The 19,174-nt window shown below is 42.4% G+C and overlaps 1 protein-coding gene across 6 annotated transcripts in view; it reads left to right on the plus strand.

Annotated features, from left to right (window-relative positions):
* Nucleotides 1-18,213: 18,213 nt before the first annotated feature.
* Nucleotides 18,214-19,174, plus strand: part of PAPOLG (poly(A) polymerase gamma) — a 33,793-nt gene continuing 32,832 nt past the window's right edge. For 4 of the 6 annotated variants that reach the window (XM_006073880.4, XM_006073881.4, XM_006073878.4 and 1 more), the window contains exon 1: nt 18,215-18,469. In XM_006073880.4, the coding sequence (XP_006073942.3) occupies nt 18,453-18,469 (17 nt within the window). In that variant the 5' untranslated portion in view covers nt 18,215-18,452. Of the gene's footprint in view, nt 18,470-19,174 lie in introns of all 6 variants that reach the window. The other 2 variants (XM_006073879.4, XM_006073882.4) reach the window with 2 other exon arrangements.

Consider the following 19,174-nt stretch of genomic DNA (forward strand, 5'->3'; position numbering starts at 1 on the left):
AATTAACATGATTGTAAACTAAGCACTTGCGTCCTGTGGCTACCGCGTTGGCCTGCTGAGAGGGAATGAGCTGATCAAAGCCAGTGCGTCCACAGAGAACTGCAGGATGAATGCTGCTTGGGGGAGCACACAGCTGGGATCCATTACTGGGCCTGTTTCAGGAACAGGTGAATACCGTAATTAATCTTGGCTTCAATTTGGAGGGAAGCGGGGAACCTTCCTGCCCTGTCCACTGAGTTTATATGTTAATCCCCCCAGCTCTGGGGAAAAGTTTTTAAATTGGTGTAAAGACTTCTTCTGCCCTTCCGAAAGTGTAGAGAGAAGAAACAGTAGGGGTGGGTTGCTGAGATCCCTAACTTCAGACAGTTAAGACACCTTCCAGGAAAGCTGTTGATTGCTACCATCCTTGGTTTGATGCATGTAAGCACACAGAGCCAAGGCTTTTCCACTGAAGCTTGCAGGGTTTTAATGCAAGAAAATACTTGAAGATGCAGGGGGCCTCACCCCACAAACAGAAACCAGTAAATTCAGGTACTTGGAATTGGAGTTGCTCTCAGGGCAAACAGCAAACCACGGGTTCTTGAATTGCCTAAAGCCTGTCCAGGACTTTATATATTATTCTAGATAGAGAAAAATGAATAGGCACCTGCCTTGCCCCTCCTTTGCACCAAATTCTTTTTTTAATGCAATAAATTGTATAAACAAAATATCTGCATCAACAATAGAAATTTCGCAGTAAAAACACAGGGCTTGCACTAACATTCAGTGCCGAATGAACTGGGTAGCAAAATAAAACCAATGCACAGAAGCAATCCTTCTTCTTTGAGACAACAAATTAGGATGTAAGCAAAAGATGCTGAACAGTGCCCTCTGACACCCCTAACATGGGGCAGTAGAGACCGCTCTGTCACAGAGAACTGAAGAAAAGCCAGTTGAGAGGCCTGCTAGGAACTGTAACACATGGGTGCCCCTCCTTCAACATGGTCTCTGTGGCAATAGGCTGAGGTCCCACTGAGACACAAACTAGTCAGCCAAGCATAAAAACTTGAAGAGTAGGGTCCTTTTCCCAGAGACACTACACATGTGGATAGAAACGTAGCTTCACTGTGACTGCCTCCCCCATTCCACTCTCTCTTCCCCCACAATTCAGTAATAAAATATTACTACAGTTCTGAAATGTCATTGTTGCCAGCTTTTTTTTTCTTTTTATTTCATCTGGACCTGATGTCCTACTATTAAAATTTTGTGTGGGAATCTGCTTAATTCAGGCTGTTATAACAAGACACCATAGACTTGCTGTCTTAAACCACAGAAATGTTTATCATAGTCCTGAAAGCTGAGAAGTACAAGATCAGGGTGCCAGCAGATTTGGTGTCTGGTGATGTTAGGAGAAACACTGAAACCGCCCACCCTGACCAGTCCCATTTGCAAGAGTTATTTTATGACAGGAGGTCCTTGTAAGGAACATGGAACTAACAAGCCATCACCAACCAGAATTCCAGAAAGGCCAAAAGGAGACACTAGCCTATATGTCCTACCAACATGCCAGAATCCTGCTTGCTGGAATCCATCTTGGCTGAGTGATGCGTGTGCCACTAGGAAGGACCCTGAATCAGAATGATTGGCTGATGACAACTCAGAAACTAATCCTATTACCATAAAATCTGCAAGCCACCTGGCAGAGTAGCCCTCCTGGGTTCCCTTCAGTTCAGTTCGGTTCAGTCACTCGGTCGTGTCCAACTCTTTGTGACCCCATGGACTGTAGCATGCCAGGCTTCCCTGTTCCATCACCATCTCCTGGAGCTTACTCAAACTCATGTCCATTAAGTCAGTGATGCCATCCAACCATCTCATCCTCTGTTGTCCCCTTCTCCTGCCTTCAATCTTTCCCAGCATCAAGGTCTTTTCCAATAAGTCAGTTCTTTGCATTATGTAGCCAAAATATTGGAGTTTCAGCTTCAGCATCAGTCCTTCCAGTGAATATTCAGGACTGATTTCCTCTAGGATGGACTGGTTTGATCTCCTTGCAGTCCAAGGGACTCTCAAGAGTCTTCTCCAACACCACAGTTCAAAAGCATCAGTTCTTCAGTGCTCAGCTTTCTTTAAGGTCGAACTCTCACATCCATACATGACTCTCCATACATAACATAACAAAGCTCTAAGATGGTAGAGTAGAAGGACATGTGCTCATCTTCTCCTATGCTGCTGCTGCTAAGTTGCTTCAGTCATGTCCAACACTGTGCAACCCCACAGACGGCAGCCCACCAGGCTCCTCTGTCCCTGGGATTCTCCAGGCAAGAATACTGGAGTGGGTTGCCATTTCCTTCTCCAATGCATGAAAGTGAAAAGTGAAAGTGAAGTTGCTCAGTCGTGTCCGACTCTTCACGACCCCGTGGACTGCAGCCCACCAGGCTCCTCGGTCCATGGGATTTTCCAGGCAAGAGTACTGGAGTGGGGTGCCATTGCCTTCTCCGATCTTCTATAAGAACTCCAAAACTGCAACTCACTGCTAAACAACCATCGACAGGAGAATTTGGATCCCACCAAAAAAAAAAAAAAAAAGATACCCCATGTCCAAGGGCAAAGGAGAAGCCCCAGCAAGAGGGTAGAAGGGACAGAATCATGTTTAGAATTAAACCTCACACGTGCCAGAGACACTAGGAGGGCTCAAACAAAACCTTGTATGCACCAGGACCCAGAGACCCCTGGGTTCCCTTACCTTCCTGCTTTCTGCTCCACCCCTCCCTGGGTAGGGGGTAGGGGGGTTGTCCTTTCCCCAGTAAATCTCTCTGACAACTCATTTCTGAGTGTTAGCCCACTCTCAAGCCCTTTCCTACAACAGTGAGAGCCCTCTTACTAGTTTGCAGATGTCAATCTTCTCATTGTATCCTCATAAAGCAGAGAGCAAAGAGAGAAGAAAGCTTCTTCCTGTTTCTTCTAAGGGTACTAATCCCACCGTGAGGGCTCCACCCATATGCTCTAGTTACCTCCTAAAAGGTTCCATTTCCAGATAGCATTACAATGGGGATTAAAGTTTTAACATATGAATTGAGGAGTGTGTCCAACTGTGCAACCCATGGACTCTAGCCTGTCAGGCCTCTCTGCCCATGGAATTTTCTAGGGAAGAATCCTGGGGTGGGTTGTCATTTCTTACTCCACGAGGAGTAAAAGGCACAAAAAATCAGAACCCATATCAATTTCCAACAGCATCCAACACCTATTTTTTCAAAATTAACTGAGAGAGACTGGTCATGAATGCATGGAGAACAAATTTAACCATATATTTTATTTTTGTTGTTCAAAGTAGGGAGGGAGTCTGTGCATGATTCACCTATCATGCTACAGGCCTCGAGGTGAATTCCACATGGTCATTCACCTTGAGTTAAGGACCACTCTTTAATGGGGAAACATACAAGCTGAGGGTCAGGAAGAGAAGATGGCATGGCTTCAGGTCTTCCCATTATCCTAGAGAGAGAGAGATGCTGTGGCTAGGTGCTGTTGCATACCAGTAGAGGGACATGTACCCTGAGATGATACTTCTTGGAGTAAAATTGTGAGAAATCAGCCTTGTCCAAATGTGGAAATAGAGACTGGAGCCAGTGTGACCATGTTTAGGTGCCAGCTGCCCAATACCTGGGGATTTCAGGGATCCTTAGGAAGTTGCAACCCCTTTTGTTAGGGGTAGAAAGTTACCCTGGGAAGCTAAGTTTGGGCACAGCCCGTCCTCCTGGCAGAAGGGGAGACTCTTGTCCCTCCTGGCATGACACAGAAGGCATCAAGGCTAGCTCCCACAGACATTTTAGGATGCTCCTACTTGAGGCACCATACTCATCTATTCATTTTTCAAGAAGTGCTAGTCACAACCTGCTAATGGCCAGTGTGAACAATACCGTGCTACAACAATCTGCTAGGTAAAGAAAATGCTTAGAGTTAATGGAAGACTGCTCAGAGGTGGAAAAGTTTCAGTGGCGTACCTGTATTACATCCAGACACATCAGAATATTAAGTTACAGGAAGTAACTTAAGAATATTCTTAAGTTACAGAATATTAAGTTACAGAAAGTTACAGTTAATTAATAACTGTAACTAAGTTACAGTTATTATTATTGAAGATGAATAACCAACAAGGATCTATTGTATAGCACATGGAACTCTACTCAATGTTATGTGCCAGCCTGGATGGGAAGGGCATTCGGGGAGAGTGGATACATGTGTATTTATGGCTGAGTCTCTTCAATGTTCACCTGAAACAAACACAGCATTGTTAATTGGCTAAGCGTTAGTGTTGGTCGCTCAGTGAACAGGGAAAAGGTCAGTAGCTCAGTGAACAGTGAAAATGTCATTCTCTCAGTTGTGTCTGACTCTTTGTGCCCCCATGGACTGTACCCTGACAAGTCCTCTATGTATGGAATTCTCCAGGCAAGAATACTGGAATGGGTAGCCATTCCCTTCTCCAGGGGTTCTTCCTGATCCAGGGATCAAACTGGGTCTCCTGCATTGCAGGCATTCTGCTCAGTCGTGTATAACTCTTTCAGACCCCAAGCAGATTCTTGACCATCTAAGCCACCAGGGAAGTACTAACCAGCTATACTGAAAGTGAAGTCGCTCAGTCGTATCCAACTCTTTGCGACCCCATGGACTGTAGCCTACCAGGCTCCTCCCTCCATGGGATTCTCCAGGCAAGAGTACTGGAGTGGGTTGCCATTTCTTCCTGACCCAGGGATCGAACCCAGGTCTCCTGTATTCCAGGCAGATGCTTTAACCTCTGAGCCACTAGGGAAGCCCCTGGTGGCTATACCCTAATACAAACCAGCTATACCCTAATACAAAATAAAAAGTTTTAAGTTTGAAAAAAAAAAAAAGAAAGAAGGCAAAATGGAGATAGTCTATCAATTAGGGAAAAAAGATGAAGATAATAAGATAAAGGAAGTTATGCTAAATTATACTTGAAATAAATCAATTCAACAAATATTTATTGAACACCTGTGCTAAGTTCTGAGGATAAGCTGATGAATAAGGCAGATATAGTCCCTACTTATCCTACAGACAAGTAAAGTGAAGTGAAATGAAATGAAGTCACTCAGTCATGTCTGACTCTTTATGACCCCATGGACTGTAGCCTTCCAGGTTCCTCCGTCCATGGGATTTTTCAGGCAAGAATATTGGAGTGGCTTGCCATTTCCTTCCCCAGAGGATCTTTCTGACCCAGAGATCGAACCCGGGTCTGCTGCATTGCAGGCAGACTCTTTTACTCTCTGAGCCACCAGGGAATCCCACAGATGAGTAAACAGCCCAGTATAATCTTAAAAAGCTAAAATATTAATTTTTAAAGTTTTTTTCCTGAAATACTTGTACTAACACTTAAAACTCTCTCAAGGTGAAATCCTATTTACCTGAATTAACCGAAAAAAAAAAAAAAAAAACTGATGGCTAAACAGAAGCAATAACAAATTTTAAAGTAAAAATAAATTTTATGTAATCTTTAAAAATGATTCAGAAAATTTTTGAATGTTTATTTTGTGCTAAATTTATTTTAGGAAAAGACTGCCTTGTTGTTCAGTCACTAAGTTGTGTCCAGTTCTTTGCAACTCCATGGACTGCAGCACACCAGGCTTTCCTTCACTATCTCCCAGAATTTGCTCAAACTCATGTCCATTGAGTCAGTGATGCCATTCAACCATCTTATCCTCTGTCACCATTATCTCCTCTTGCCCTAAATTTTTCCCAATATCAGGGTCTTTTCCAGCGAGTCATTTCTTCATATCAGGTGGCCAAAGTGTTGGAGCTTCAGCTTCAGCATCAGTCCTTCCAATGAATAACCAGGGTTGATTTCCTTTAGGATGGACTGGTTTGATCTCCTTGCAGTCCAAGTGACTCTCAAGAATCTTCTCCAGCACCACAGTTCAAAAGCATCAGCTCTTGGGGTGCTCAGCCTTCTCAATAGTCCGATTCTCACATCCATACATGACTACTGGAAAATCCATAGCTTTGACTATACGGACTTCAGTCAGCAAAGTGATGTCTCTGCTTTTTAATATGCTGTCTAGGTTGGTCATAGCTTTTCTTCCAAGGAGCAAGCGTCTTTTAAGTTTCATGGCTGCAGTCACTGTTTGCAGTTACAGTGGAGTCCAAGAAAATAAAATCTGCCACTTTTTCCCCATCTATTTGCCATGAAGTGATGGGACTGGATGCCATGTTCCTAGTTTTTTGAATGTTGAGTTTTAGATTTTCATACAAAAGCCTATTTGGGGAGAATTTTTAAGATTTAAAAATAAGAATCTTATAAGTATCCAAGATTCTTCAGGTAACAATAAAGCAACATTCACCAAGCTTTCAAGGACATGTTATTATTTAATAGAAGGGCATTTTTCAAATATGCCAGAACTAATGAAATGTAGCCACTCTATGAATAAGCTATTTCAAGACACATTCTAGAGCAAGAGATGATCAAAAGAAAAAATTCAAACATAAGGAAATTGCAGTTGGAAGAGACTGGCAATAAGTACTGAAAACATTTCATTTGTAGGGATGAGACTTGGTAATTGGTGTAAATACACTTATACCAAGCAAAAAAAATAGTCAAAAAGTATGAATAAACAAGCCCCAAGGAAATACAAATGGCTGGTAAAACATGAAAGATGATCACCTTCACCACTGATCAGAGAGATGCAAGTTAAAACCACAAAGAAATACCACTTTCCATAGATAAACAACAAGGTCCTAATGTATAGCACAGAAAATTATATTAACCATATATAAACCATAATGGAAAAATATAAAAACAATGTATATATGTATATAACCACGTCATTTTGCTGTACAGCAGAGATTGGCACCACATTGTAAATCAATTATACTTCAATTTTTTTAATTTAATAAAAAGAAATACCACTATCCAACCTGTTATATTAACTTAAAAGGACACTTTTTTAATACTAACAGAAGAACCAGCTTGACAGAGGAAACTACTGGCCAAAGTTGGGACAGTTTTAGTATCAAAAGAACAATGACTGTAATTAATTTTCAACACTGACTATACAAGAAACCTTGAGTTCATATGATACTCAAGAAAAATAAATTAAGAGGAATAAAACAAGCAAGCAAGCAAAGCAGATAAATTTTGCAGGTAACCATTACACTAAGTTCTTTCTCTGAAAGGGACAGGAACATTTTTCCTTTACAATATTAATTACATCTCAGTGTACATAATATGCCTAGTTGATGAGAAAAAGCACTTCTTTCAAGAAAAATGTCAGCTATAAAAGTAGACAGAATTGGAAAATCACAATTTACAATCCCTTGGTGGCTCAGACGGTAAAGCATCTGCCTGCAATGCGGGAGACCCAGGTTCGATCCCTGGGTCGGGAAGATCCTCTGGAGAAGGAAATGGCAACCCACTCCAGTATTCTTGCCTGGAAAATCCCATGGATGGAGCCTGGTAGGCTACAGTCCATGGGGTTGCAAAGAGTCAGACAAGACTGAGTGACTTCACTTCACTTCAAGGACACAATTAAGCCAAGAATTATCAACAGATGCTAAAAGGTAAAAGGTTGGATAGTCACCTGGTGGCAAAATTATCACCTCACAGATCATTAGCTGGTTCCAAGGTGATGGTCACTAATTGAACACCCTGTGATCAATCTCAACATCACGAACAATGGAATAACCCCAGAGCTTCATTATGTGACTCCTAGTTACATCATTATGGGGTGCAGTGTTTAACCTGAATTTAACTAAGCCTTTAGATTCAACTTCCAATAACAGAAAATTATCAGGGTTATTGTTAAATGATAATAAGAAAAATCCAGAAATTAGGACATTCTAGGGAACAAATGTGGAGAAGGCAATGGCAACCCACTCCAGACGTCCATGGGGTTGCTGAGGGTTGGACACGACTGAGCGACTTCACTTTCACTTTTCACTTTTATGCATTGGAGAAGGAAATGGCAACCCACTCCAGTGTTCTTGCCTGGAGAATCCCAGGAACAGCGGAGCCTGGTGGGCTGCCATCTATGGGGTCGCACAGAATCGGACACGACTGAAGTGACTTAGCAGCAGCAGCAGCAGGGAACAACTGACTTGGTCTTTCCAAGTAGTGTCATAGGAAAATAAAAAGCTGGAGAGAAGACTTCCTAGTGGTCTAGTGGTTAAGAATTCATGTGCTAGTGCAGAGGAAGTGGGTTCAATCCCTGGACAGGGAACCAAGATCCCACATGTCTGACACAGTTAAATGAATGTGTATTTGTTTTTGTTTTTTTTTAAGTTGGGGGGGTATAAGAAAGATAAAGAGGGACAGAAAAAGGAGTGTCTGTTCTAGATTAAAGTACACTTCAGAAACCCAACAACCAAATGCAATCAGAGTTCCTGATTGGATTCTAATATGAACAAAGTTGCTACAAAGACATTTTGAGGCCAAGCCTGGGAAACTTAGGTGTGTTGTTATTATTAACTGTGGTTCTGTAGGGAAGAATTCTTATTTAGATATGCATATCAAAACATTTAGGAGTGAGGTGGGGTGGGGGGGGTGGGAATTGGAGGAAGGCAGTCAAAAGTTACAAACTTCCAGTTACAAGATAACTAAGTACTAGAGAAGTAATGTACACCATTACTTCTAATTAAAATAACGATAATTAACACTGCTACATGTTATATATGAAAGTTGTTAAGAAAGTAAATCCTGAGTTCTCACCAAAAGAAAAATTTTTTTTCTTTTTTAAAATTTGTTTATATATGAGATGATAGATGGTCAATAAATTTATTCTAATAATCATTTCATAGTGTTTGTAAATCAAATCATGCTATAACCGTAAACTTACAGTGCTATTTATCAATTGTATTTCAACAAAACTGGAAGAAAAAATATTAGGAGTGAAATATTTAGGAGTCTATATTTACTTTAAAAAACTTCTGCTTAAAAAAAGTGAAACATGACAAATGTTAAAATAATGATTAAATCTAAGTGATAAGTTTATGGCATTTGTTACACTATTCTCTCTACTTTCCTGCACATTTATAATTTTCATAATAAGGATAAAAATTATTTTTAGCATCTAGCATTTGTGAGAGTTTAACGAAATAGACCATCCCACACAAATCATCTGGAGAAGGCAATGGCACCCCACTCCAGTACTCTTGCCTGGAAAATCCCATGGACGGAGGAGCCTGGTGGGCTGCCGTCTATGGAGTCGCACAGAGTCGGACACGACTGAAGTGACTTAGCAGCAGTAGCAGCATACACATTATTGGTTAGAGTGTAAACTGGTATAACATTCTTAGGGGACAATTTGGAACACATAAATTTAATTTATTTATTTGTTCAGTTCAGTTCAGTTCAGTCGCTCAGTCGTGTCGGACTCTTTTCGACCCCATGAATTGCAGCACGCCAGGCCTCCCTGTCCATCACCAACTCCCGGAGTTCACTGAGACTCACGTCCATCCAGTCATCGATGCCATTCAGCCATCTCATCCTCTGTCATCCCCTTCTCCTCCTGCCCTCAATCCCTCCCAGCATCAGAGTCTTTTCCAATGAGTCAACTCTTCGCATGAGGTGGCCAAAGTACCGGAGTTTCAGCTTTAGCATCATTTCTTCCAAAGAAATCCCAGGGCTGATCTCCTTCAGAATGGACTGGTTGGATCTCCTTGCAGTCCAAGGGACTCTCAAGAGTCTTCTCCAACACCACAGTTCAAAAGCATCAATTCTTCGGCGCTCAGCTTCCTTCACAGTCCAACTCTCACATCCATACATGACCACAGGAAAAACCATAGCCTTGACTAGACGAACCTTTCTTGGCAAAGTAACGTCTCTGCTTTTGAATAGGCTATCTAGGTTGGTCATAACTTTCCTTCCAAGGAGTAAGCATCTTTTAATTTCATGGCTGCAGTCACCATCTGCAGTGATTTTGGAGACCCAAAAATAAAGTCTGACACTGTTTCCATTGTTTCCCCATCTATTTCCCATGGTGATGGGACCAGATGCCATGATCTTCGTATTTTCTGAATGTTGAGTTTTAAGCCAAATTTTACTCTCCTCTTTCACTTTCATCAAGAGGCTTTTTAGCTCCTCTTCACTTTCTGCCATAAGGGTGGTGTCATCTGCATATCTGAGGTTATTGATATTTCTCCCAGCAATCTTGATTCCAGCTTGTGCTTCTTCCAGTCCAGCGTTTCTCATGATGTACTCTGCATATAAGTTAAATAAGCAGGGTGACAACATACAGCCTTGATGTACTCCTTTTCCTATTTGGAACCAGTCTGTGGTTCCATGTCCAGTTCTAACTGTTGCTTCCTGACCTGCATACCAATTTCTCAAGAGGCAGGTCAGGTGGTCTGGTATTCCCATCCCTTTCAGAATTTTCCACAGTTTATTGTGATCCACACAGTCAAAGGCTTTGGCATAGTCAATAAAGCAGAAATAGATGTTTTTCTGGAACTCTCTTGTTTTTTCTATGATCCAGCGGATGTTGGCAATTTGGTCTCAGGTTCCTCTGCCTTTTCTAAAACCATCTTGAACAACTGGAAGTTCACAGTTCATATATTGCTGTAGCCTGGCTTGGAGAATGTTGAGCATTACTTTACTAGTGTGTGAGATGAGTGCAATTGTGTGGTAGTTTGAGCATTCTTTGGCATTGCCTTTCTTTGGGATTGGAATAAAAACTGACCTTTTCTAGTCCTGTGGCCACTGCTGAGTTACTGAAGTACAGATGTTTTACAATGTTGTATTAGTTTCATGTATACAACAAAGTGATTCAGTTATACATATATGAATAGATTAGATTATTTTTCTAGATTTTTTTTCCATTATAGGTTATTACAAGATATTGAGTATAGTTCCCTGTGCCTATACAATAGGTCATTGTTGGCTATCTATTTAATATAGAGTAGTTTGTATGTGCTAACCCCAAACTCCTAATTTACCCACTCTAGTACTCTTGCCTGGAGAATCCCATGGAGGGAGGAGCCTGGTAGGCTACAGTCCATGCAGTCGCAAAGGGTCAGACATGACCGAGCGACTTCATTTTCACTTTCCTTTCCCCTTTGGTAACCATAAGTGTGTTTTCAATGTCTGTGAGTCTACTTCTATTTTGTAAACAAGTTCATTTGTATAATTTTTTTAGATTCCACATTAAGTAATATCATATTTGTCTTTATCTGATAAATTTTACTTTTAAATATATATACCATTTGACATAGTAATGCCATCTTTAAGAATTTATTAATAACTAGTGATACAAAGGTCCGTCTAGTCAAGGCTATGGTTTTTCCAGTAGTCATGTATGGATGTGAGAGTTGGACTGTGAAGAAAGTTGAGTGCCGAAGAATTGATGCTTTTGAACTGTGGTGTTGGAGAAGACTCTTAAGAGTCCCTTGGACTGCAAGGAGATCCAACCAGTCCATTCTAAAGGAAATCAGTCCTGAATATTCATTGGAAGGACTGATGTAGCTGAAACTCCAATACTTTGGCCACCTGATGGGAAGAACTGACTCATTTGAAAAGACCCTGATGCTGGGAGGGATTGGGGGCAGGAGGAGAAGGGGATGACAGAGGATGAGATGGCTGGATGGCATCACTGACTCGATGGACGTGAGTTTGAGTGAACTCTGGGAGTTGGTGATGGATAGGGAGGCCTGGCGTGCTGCAATTCATGGGGTCGCAAAGAGTCGGACATGACTGAGCAACTGAACTGAGTGATACAAGTATAGAGGATATAGGTATAAGGATATTTATTATAAGCATTGTTTATAATATAAACAAATTTGCGACAACAGTGAAGCGGTTAAATATATTCTGACAAATATTACATACTATTTATGACAAAGAATGCCATATTAATGTTAAAAAGAACAAAGTAGGTTCATATTTACTATATTGGTTTGCTAGGGCTGCCTTAAAAAAGTAACAGATTAGGTGGGAGGCTTAAAGAATAGAGATTTATTTTCTTGCAGTTCTGGAGGCTAGAAACCTGAGACAGCGTGTCAACAAGGTTTCTCTCCTTGGCTTGTAGATGGCTGTCTTTTCATGTGCCTTCATGTGGTCTTTCCTCTGTACCATCTGTGTCCAAATTTTCTCTTCTTATAAGGACATCAGTCATATTGGAGTAGGGACCACACTAACAACCTTATTTACACTTAACTTTGTCTTTAAACTCTATTTCCTGGACTTTCCTGGTGGTACAGTGGATAAGAATTTGCCTCCCAATGCAAGAAATAAGGGTTCAATCCCTGGTCTAGGAAGATTCCTCATGCTACAGGGCGACTAAGTCCATGTGCCACAACTACTGAGCCTGCTCTTTAGGACCTGCGAGCTGCAACGACTGAGTCCATATGCTGCAACTTCTGAGGCCTATGCAACTACAGCCTGGGCCCCACAGCCAGAAAAGCCATCGCAACGAGAAGCCTGTGCACCACAGGGAAGAGAAGCCCCCACTCGCCGCAACTAGAGAAAAGCCATGCACAACAACAAAGACTCGGCACAACCAAAAATAAAAACAAACAAACAAATAAATAAAAACAGCCTATCTCCCAACACAGTCACATTCTTAGGTGCTGGAAACTAGAACTTCAACATATAAAATTTGGGGGACACAATTCAGTCCATAACATTAGTAACATAGAAAGATGTTCATGATTTTTTAGGTTAAAAAAAAATTTGAGCAGAACAGCACATGCAGTACAATCCCCCTTTTTTCAAACTTAAACACTAAAAACAAACCTCTGGTACATGCTTATATGCAGTTTGGGGTACATTGCAAACATTCTGGAAGGACGGATACCCAGCTGTTAAAAATGGTCCCTGCGGAATAAAACTTGAGTTAGGAATGGGCGGGAGGGACAGATTTTCACTCTCTCTCTCTCTCTCTTTCTTTTTACAAACATGGGTTACATTTGTAATTGGAAAATTTGAGTTTAAAAAATAGAGATAGAGGGTAGACCCCTGATCAAAGAAAAACATATCCTTCTTTGAAAGAAAGTGTCATTTTTGAAATGAGGGTTGGGGACTGGCATTCAATCCAAGGTAGATCGACAAAGACAGGAAAATGGGAAGACAAACAACTTAAACTGAGGCGAATTTAAAATAACATAAAAGAGAATTGAAAAGTATTGTTCTGATATTGACTTTGATAATTACATAAAGGTTTAAAGCTGTCTTTGAAACACTGTAGGATTTCATTGAATTAGTAGAATTAAAAGCAGAGTTTTCCTTTCTTCCAAAGTACTGCAGCAGATAAGAGCAAACAAAGCATTCTATAAGAGAAAAAAAAAAAAAAAAGGAAAGAAGGAAAATAAGTACTTGAAATTAAATACATAAACAAAGAGGAAAATTAAGAGATAAGAGTTTTGGTAATCGATGTGAATAAGAGTTAAATTTATTGACACCTACGTGCCTGGCTCTGAGCTAAGGACTCTGCCCTGTGAAGATGACAGAATCTGCCTTCAATTCTTTTCTGGCTTTTTTATTTAAAACAAAGCTGAGTTTCGAAGAGAATTCTATGCAGCCAGCAACAAATATCTTGGTTAGAAAACTTGAGGAAAGGAGATTTTCTGTATCCCAGCCTGGCAGGATTCCCTAAACTGTTGGGAAGATGTAGGAAGAAGTAGGAAGAATGAGCTCTGTGGTGCTTCTGGGATGAGACCACCAGCCCGTCCAATGGGCCTGAGACGAGAACGGGAGGCAGGAGAAACCCTCAAGGCGCAGGTGCCAAAAAGACAGGAAGGTGCATTTACCACAGCCCAGGGCCAGATGTATACAATCTGCCGTAACTCCCTGAATCCTTAAATCTCAAGAAGTGAGAAGGGCGAGACTCAGGATGCCCAAGATTGACTTTACCTGCCAGCTCAGAGGAATGAGGGGCTCAGGGGCAAAAATTTTGTCTTAGAAGATAAAGTGACATTTCTTGCATATCTGAACTTTTGGACAGAGATTCATACTGGCTATACATGCTCTTCTCATTTAATACTCTTACAATTCTATTAACTTCATTTTACAGATGAGGAAAGGACTTTTTAAGGTTAATTCTCTCTGGTCACAAAACTAGTAAGTAGCAAAACTAGAATTCAAATTTGGGTTTCCCTCACACTGAAACCAGTGCTCGCTATTGCTGTATGCTGCTTTGGATAGGTTTTGCCTTCTCTCTCTCACCTGCACCCAATGCCTACTTCCAAATCTTGCTCATTTAATTAAGTGTATACTCTATTCCAAGAAGTCACTTTTGAGCATTCATGCCCTTAAGTTTAGGCAGCCTGCTATAGGCCTCCCTAAATCCCCTGACCCATCTTATCACAGACCATACCACATTTGAATGATCTTGTGTAAATGTGTACTCCTTCAGGAGACTGTGAACTCTCCAGAGAGGAATGAAATAGTTCCTGTGCCTGACACATAGTAGACTCTTTAGTTGTATAACACAAGAATATCATTTCTATTTGATTGTTTCCTCAATAAACTTTGAAATTCATAAAATTAAAAAATACATCTGGTTTTATGCATGATTAAATCACTGGAGTCTGACACAGAGTTCGGCACAGAGTCAGTTCAGTTCAGCTCATCAGCTGTGCCCAACTCTTTGCAACCCCATGGACTGCAGCATGCCAGGCTTCCCTGTTCATCACCAACTCCTGGAGCCTGCTCAAACTCATGTCCATTGAGTTGGTGATGCCATCCAACCATCTCATCCTCTGTTGTCCCCTTCTCCTCCTGCCTTCAATCTTTCCCAGCATCAGGGTCTTTTCAAATGAGTCAGTTCTTCACATTAGGTGGCTGAAGTATTGGAGTTTCAGCATCAGTCTTTCAAATGAATATTCAGGACTGATTTCCTTTACGATGGACAGGTTGGATCTCCTTGCTGGCCAAGGGAGTCTCAAGAGTCTTCTCCAAGATCACAGTTAAAAAACATTGATTCTTCGGTGCTCAGCTTTGTTTATAGTCCAACTCTCACATCTATACTTCACTACTGGAAAAACCATAGCTTTGACTAGACGGACCTTTGTTGGCAAAGTAATGTCTCTGCTTTTTAATATGCTGTCTGGGTTGGCCATAACTTTTCTTCCAAGGAGTAAGCGTCTTTTAATCTCATGGCTGCAGTCACCATCTGCAGTGATTTTGGAGCCCCCCAAAATAAAGTCTGTCACTGTTTCCATTGTTTCCCCATCTGTTTGCCATGAAGTGATGAGACCAGATGCAATGATCTTAGTTTTCTGAATGTTGAGCTTTAAGCCAGCATTTTCACTCTCCTCTTTCATTTTCATCAAGAGGCTTTTTCGTTCTTCTTCACTTTCTGCCATAAGTGTGGTGTCATCTGCATATCTGAGGTTATTGATATTTCCCCCGGCAATCTTGATTCCAGCTTGTGCTTCATCCAGTCCAGGATTTCCCTTTTTTTTTTTTTTTAAGAGGGAAATAAAGTTTATTAGAGTGGGAGATGCTGTTAGAACATTGGGCCAGCTCAAGGGAGAACCAACCTCGAATAGGGGTCCTTAGTTCACTTTTATACTCAGGGTACAAGGAGTGGGATAGGGGTCTTGCAGGTCATTTGCTGATTGGATGAGGCACGTATACTGGGTGGAGGGAGGAGTAAAGCAAACACCTTCTCCCTATGGGGTAGGAGGGGAGACAGGTTATACTGCTCAGGAAGACCTGAAATCCATTAATAGTTAGAACATGGGGGAGAGAAGGACAGTGAGAGAATTTTGAGCATTACTTTACTAGCATGTGAGGTGAGTGCAACTGTGCAGTAGTTTGGGCATTCTTTGGCTATTTGTAAGGCCTCCTCAGACAACCGTTTTGCCTTTTGCATTTCTTTCTCTTGGGGATGGTCTTGATCACTGCCTCCTATACAATGTCACAAACCTCTGTCCATAGTTCTTCAGGCACTCTGTCTATCAGATCCCTTGAATCTATTTGTTACTTTCACTGTATAATTGAAAGGGATTTGATTTAGGTCATACCTGAATGGTCTAATGGTTTTCCCTACTTTCTTCAATTTCAGTCTGAATTTGGCAATAAGGAGTTCATGATCTGAGCCACAGTCAGCTCCTGGACTTGTTCTTGCTGATTGTATAGAGCTTCTCCATCTTTGAGTGCAAAGAATATAATTAATGTGATTTCGGTGTTGACCATCTGGTGATATCCATGTATAGAGTCTTCTCTTGTGTTGTTGGAAGAGGGTGTTTGCTATGACCAGTGCGTTCTCTTGGCAAAACTCTATTAGCCTTTGCCCTTCTTCATTCTGTACTCCAAGGCCAAATGTGCCTGTTACTCCAGGTATTTCTTGACTCCTACTTTTGCATTCCAGTCCCCTATAATGAAAAGGACATCTTTTTTGGGGTGTTAGTTCTAGAAGGTCTTATGGGTCTTCATAGAACCATTCAACTTCAGCTTCTCCAGCATTACTGGTTGGGGGACAGACTTGGATTACTGTGATACTGAGTGGTTTGACTTGGAAACGAACAGAGATCATTCTGTTGTTTTTGAGATTGCATCCAAGTAGTGCATTTTGGACTCTTTTGTTGACTATGAGGGCTACTCCATTCTTCTAAGGGATTCTTGTCCACAGTAGTAGAGATAATGGTCATGTGAGTTAAATTCACCCATTCCAGTCCATTTTAGTTCACTGATTCCTAAAATGTCGATGTTCACTCTTGCCATCCCCTGCCCGATCACCTCCAATTTGCCTTGATTCATGGCCCTAACATTCTAGTTTCCTATGCAATATTGCTCTTTACAGCATCGGACTTTACTTCCAACACCAGTCACATCCACAACTGGTGGTGTTTTCGCTTTGGCTCCGTCTCTTCATTCTTTCCTGAGTTATTTCTCCACTGATCTCCAGTAGCATATTAGACACCTACCAACCTGGGGAGTTCATCTTTCAGTGTCCTATCTTTTTGCCTTTTCATACTGTTCAAGGCAAGAATACTGAAGTGGTTTGCCATTCCCTTCTCCAGTGGACCACGTTTTGTCAGAACTCTCCACCATGACCTATCTGTCTTGGGGTGGCACGGATTAGGTTTTCAATAAATATTTTTGAATAAATAAGTCTATCTTCTCTATCTATTGTTACATTCCAAGAAAAAGCAGCTTAACATTCTTTTCCTTGTAACCAATTTAGTGTTTTAAAATTTGTCATCATTTTCGCATTTTCATCCTCATTCACATGAAACATGATCTCCACTATTTGAACACATGTGATTTTGATTCAGCTGTATATTTATCCCTATATTGCAGACTACCAGCCTACCAATTTCCCATACCTGACTGCCTGTGCTGTGTTTAGTCGCTCAGTCGTACCTCTTTGTGACCCCACGGACTGCAGCCCACCAGACTCCTCTGTTCATGGGAGTCTCCAGGCAAGAATACTGGAGCAGGTTGCCATGCCCTCCTCCACAGGATCTTCCCAACCCAAAGATTGAACCCAGGTCTCCCTCGTTGCAGAAGGATTCTTTACCATCTGAGCCACCAGGGAAGCCCTACCTGATTGCTAGAAGGTCGTAAATCAGGGGGAGGTACTTCGAGGTGAATAGTTAGTCTCCAATTTACAACTTCGCTTCACTCCCAGGTAATTATAAAGTCACACGTTCCTAGGTGGGACCTTCTCACGGCATAATCGCCTCAAGGAATAGATTGATTAGATTACATATAACTGATTAAAATAAAGGTGTGGTATAATGGAAGAGTTAATATTTGCTAGGCAAAGTTGTGTAGTTTTTTAAAATATATGACATAGGCTTTCACAAGATAAACAAGGAATACATGTTCCAAGTTACCTTCCAAGCAGTTAGCCTGGATAGACAGTCCCACGGACCATGGAGGGAACCAAACACTCCTCCAGACCGGCGTTTGCAGCCCAAGCCTGCGCCTCTGTGGGCGGGGCCACTGAGCCTGCTGCAGCTGCTAAGTCGCGTCCGACTCTGTGCGACCCCATAGACGGCAGCCCAACAGGCTCTTCCGTCCCTGGGATTCTCCGGGCAAGAATATTGGAGTGGGTTGCCATTTCCTTCTTCAATGCATGAAAATGGAAAGTGAAATTGAAGTCGCTCAGTCGTGTCTGACTCTTAGCGACCCCATGGACTGCAGCCTACCAGGCTCCTCGGTCCACGGGATTCTCTAGGCAGGAATACTGGGAGTGGGTTGCCATTGCCTTTTACCGGGACCTAAAGCAGGAGGGGGCGGGGTCGAGGGCGGGCCCAGGCCCCCCCATGGGCGGGGCCGCGGCGGCCGAGGGGCAGGCTGGGAAGCGGCGCCATATTGGCGTCGGCCGCGCTGTATTGTCATAAATAGAGCCGGTTTTGTGGTGTTTTCACTACTCGGTTGGATGCCTCGGCTGTAGTAAGTGAGAGAGTGAGCGTGCAAGCGAGTTACAAGCAAGCGGAGGAAACTGGACAGGAGGAGAAGGGAAGAGCAAGAACAGGACTCCAGAGCGAAAGACAACTCGCCGGTGAGGGAGACGCAGGAAGCGATGAAAGAGATGTCTGCGTAAGTGGTGGGGGGCGGCGGTTGGGAGTGAGGTAGAACTGGGTGGGCTGGTGTGGCCAGCACGGACCCCGTTTCCGTTCCCTGGCTCTCGCGTCCTGCCCAGAGCTCTCGTGTAGTCTCCTTTCTCCCGACCGGTCGGCAAGGGCACCTCCCCTACACCCGCGGCTCACCTGGCCAGACTCGGGGACTCTAGGAGTCCCCATCTGTTCCCTGGCTGCCCTGTCTCCGAGGACGCCCCAGACTAGGTTGCGGCGGGAGAAAGGCCCGTGTGTCTGTGGGGAAAAATTGTCGGTCACTCTCCTGCCCCCAGCGCTGTCTGAGCCGGTCTCTGCTCCTGTCTGCATTGGCGCAAATACCATCCCCCTACCTCCCCCGCCTCCCTTCCTGACCGGCTGTCTCCAGGTCTTCTGGAGTGCATTCACTCCTATTCCAGCCCATGGGTTTCTCTTCTTAGTCAAGCTTTGGTTTTTTCACCCTTCCCTCATCTCCCCACCTATCCACAGTACATCTGCCAGTCTGTACCTCCTGGTCATACTTTGATAAGTCAGGAACAGTGTCGGTCCTTGGCAAGATTTTGTTGTAACTTCTTACATTTTGGTTTATTAGGAAATAATTTAAACATACAGAAAAATGCCTAAAATAACATAACAGCATCATTTACGTAGCTATCATCCATCTCCCAAAGTATAACGTTCCGTGTGTGTG

The sequence above is a fragment of the Bubalus bubalis genome, chromosome 12 (genome assembly GCF_019923935.1).
Source record: "Bubalus bubalis isolate 160015118507 breed Murrah chromosome 12, NDDB_SH_1, whole genome shotgun sequence".
NCBI lineage: Eukaryota > Metazoa > Chordata > Mammalia > Artiodactyla > Bovidae > Bubalus > Bubalus bubalis.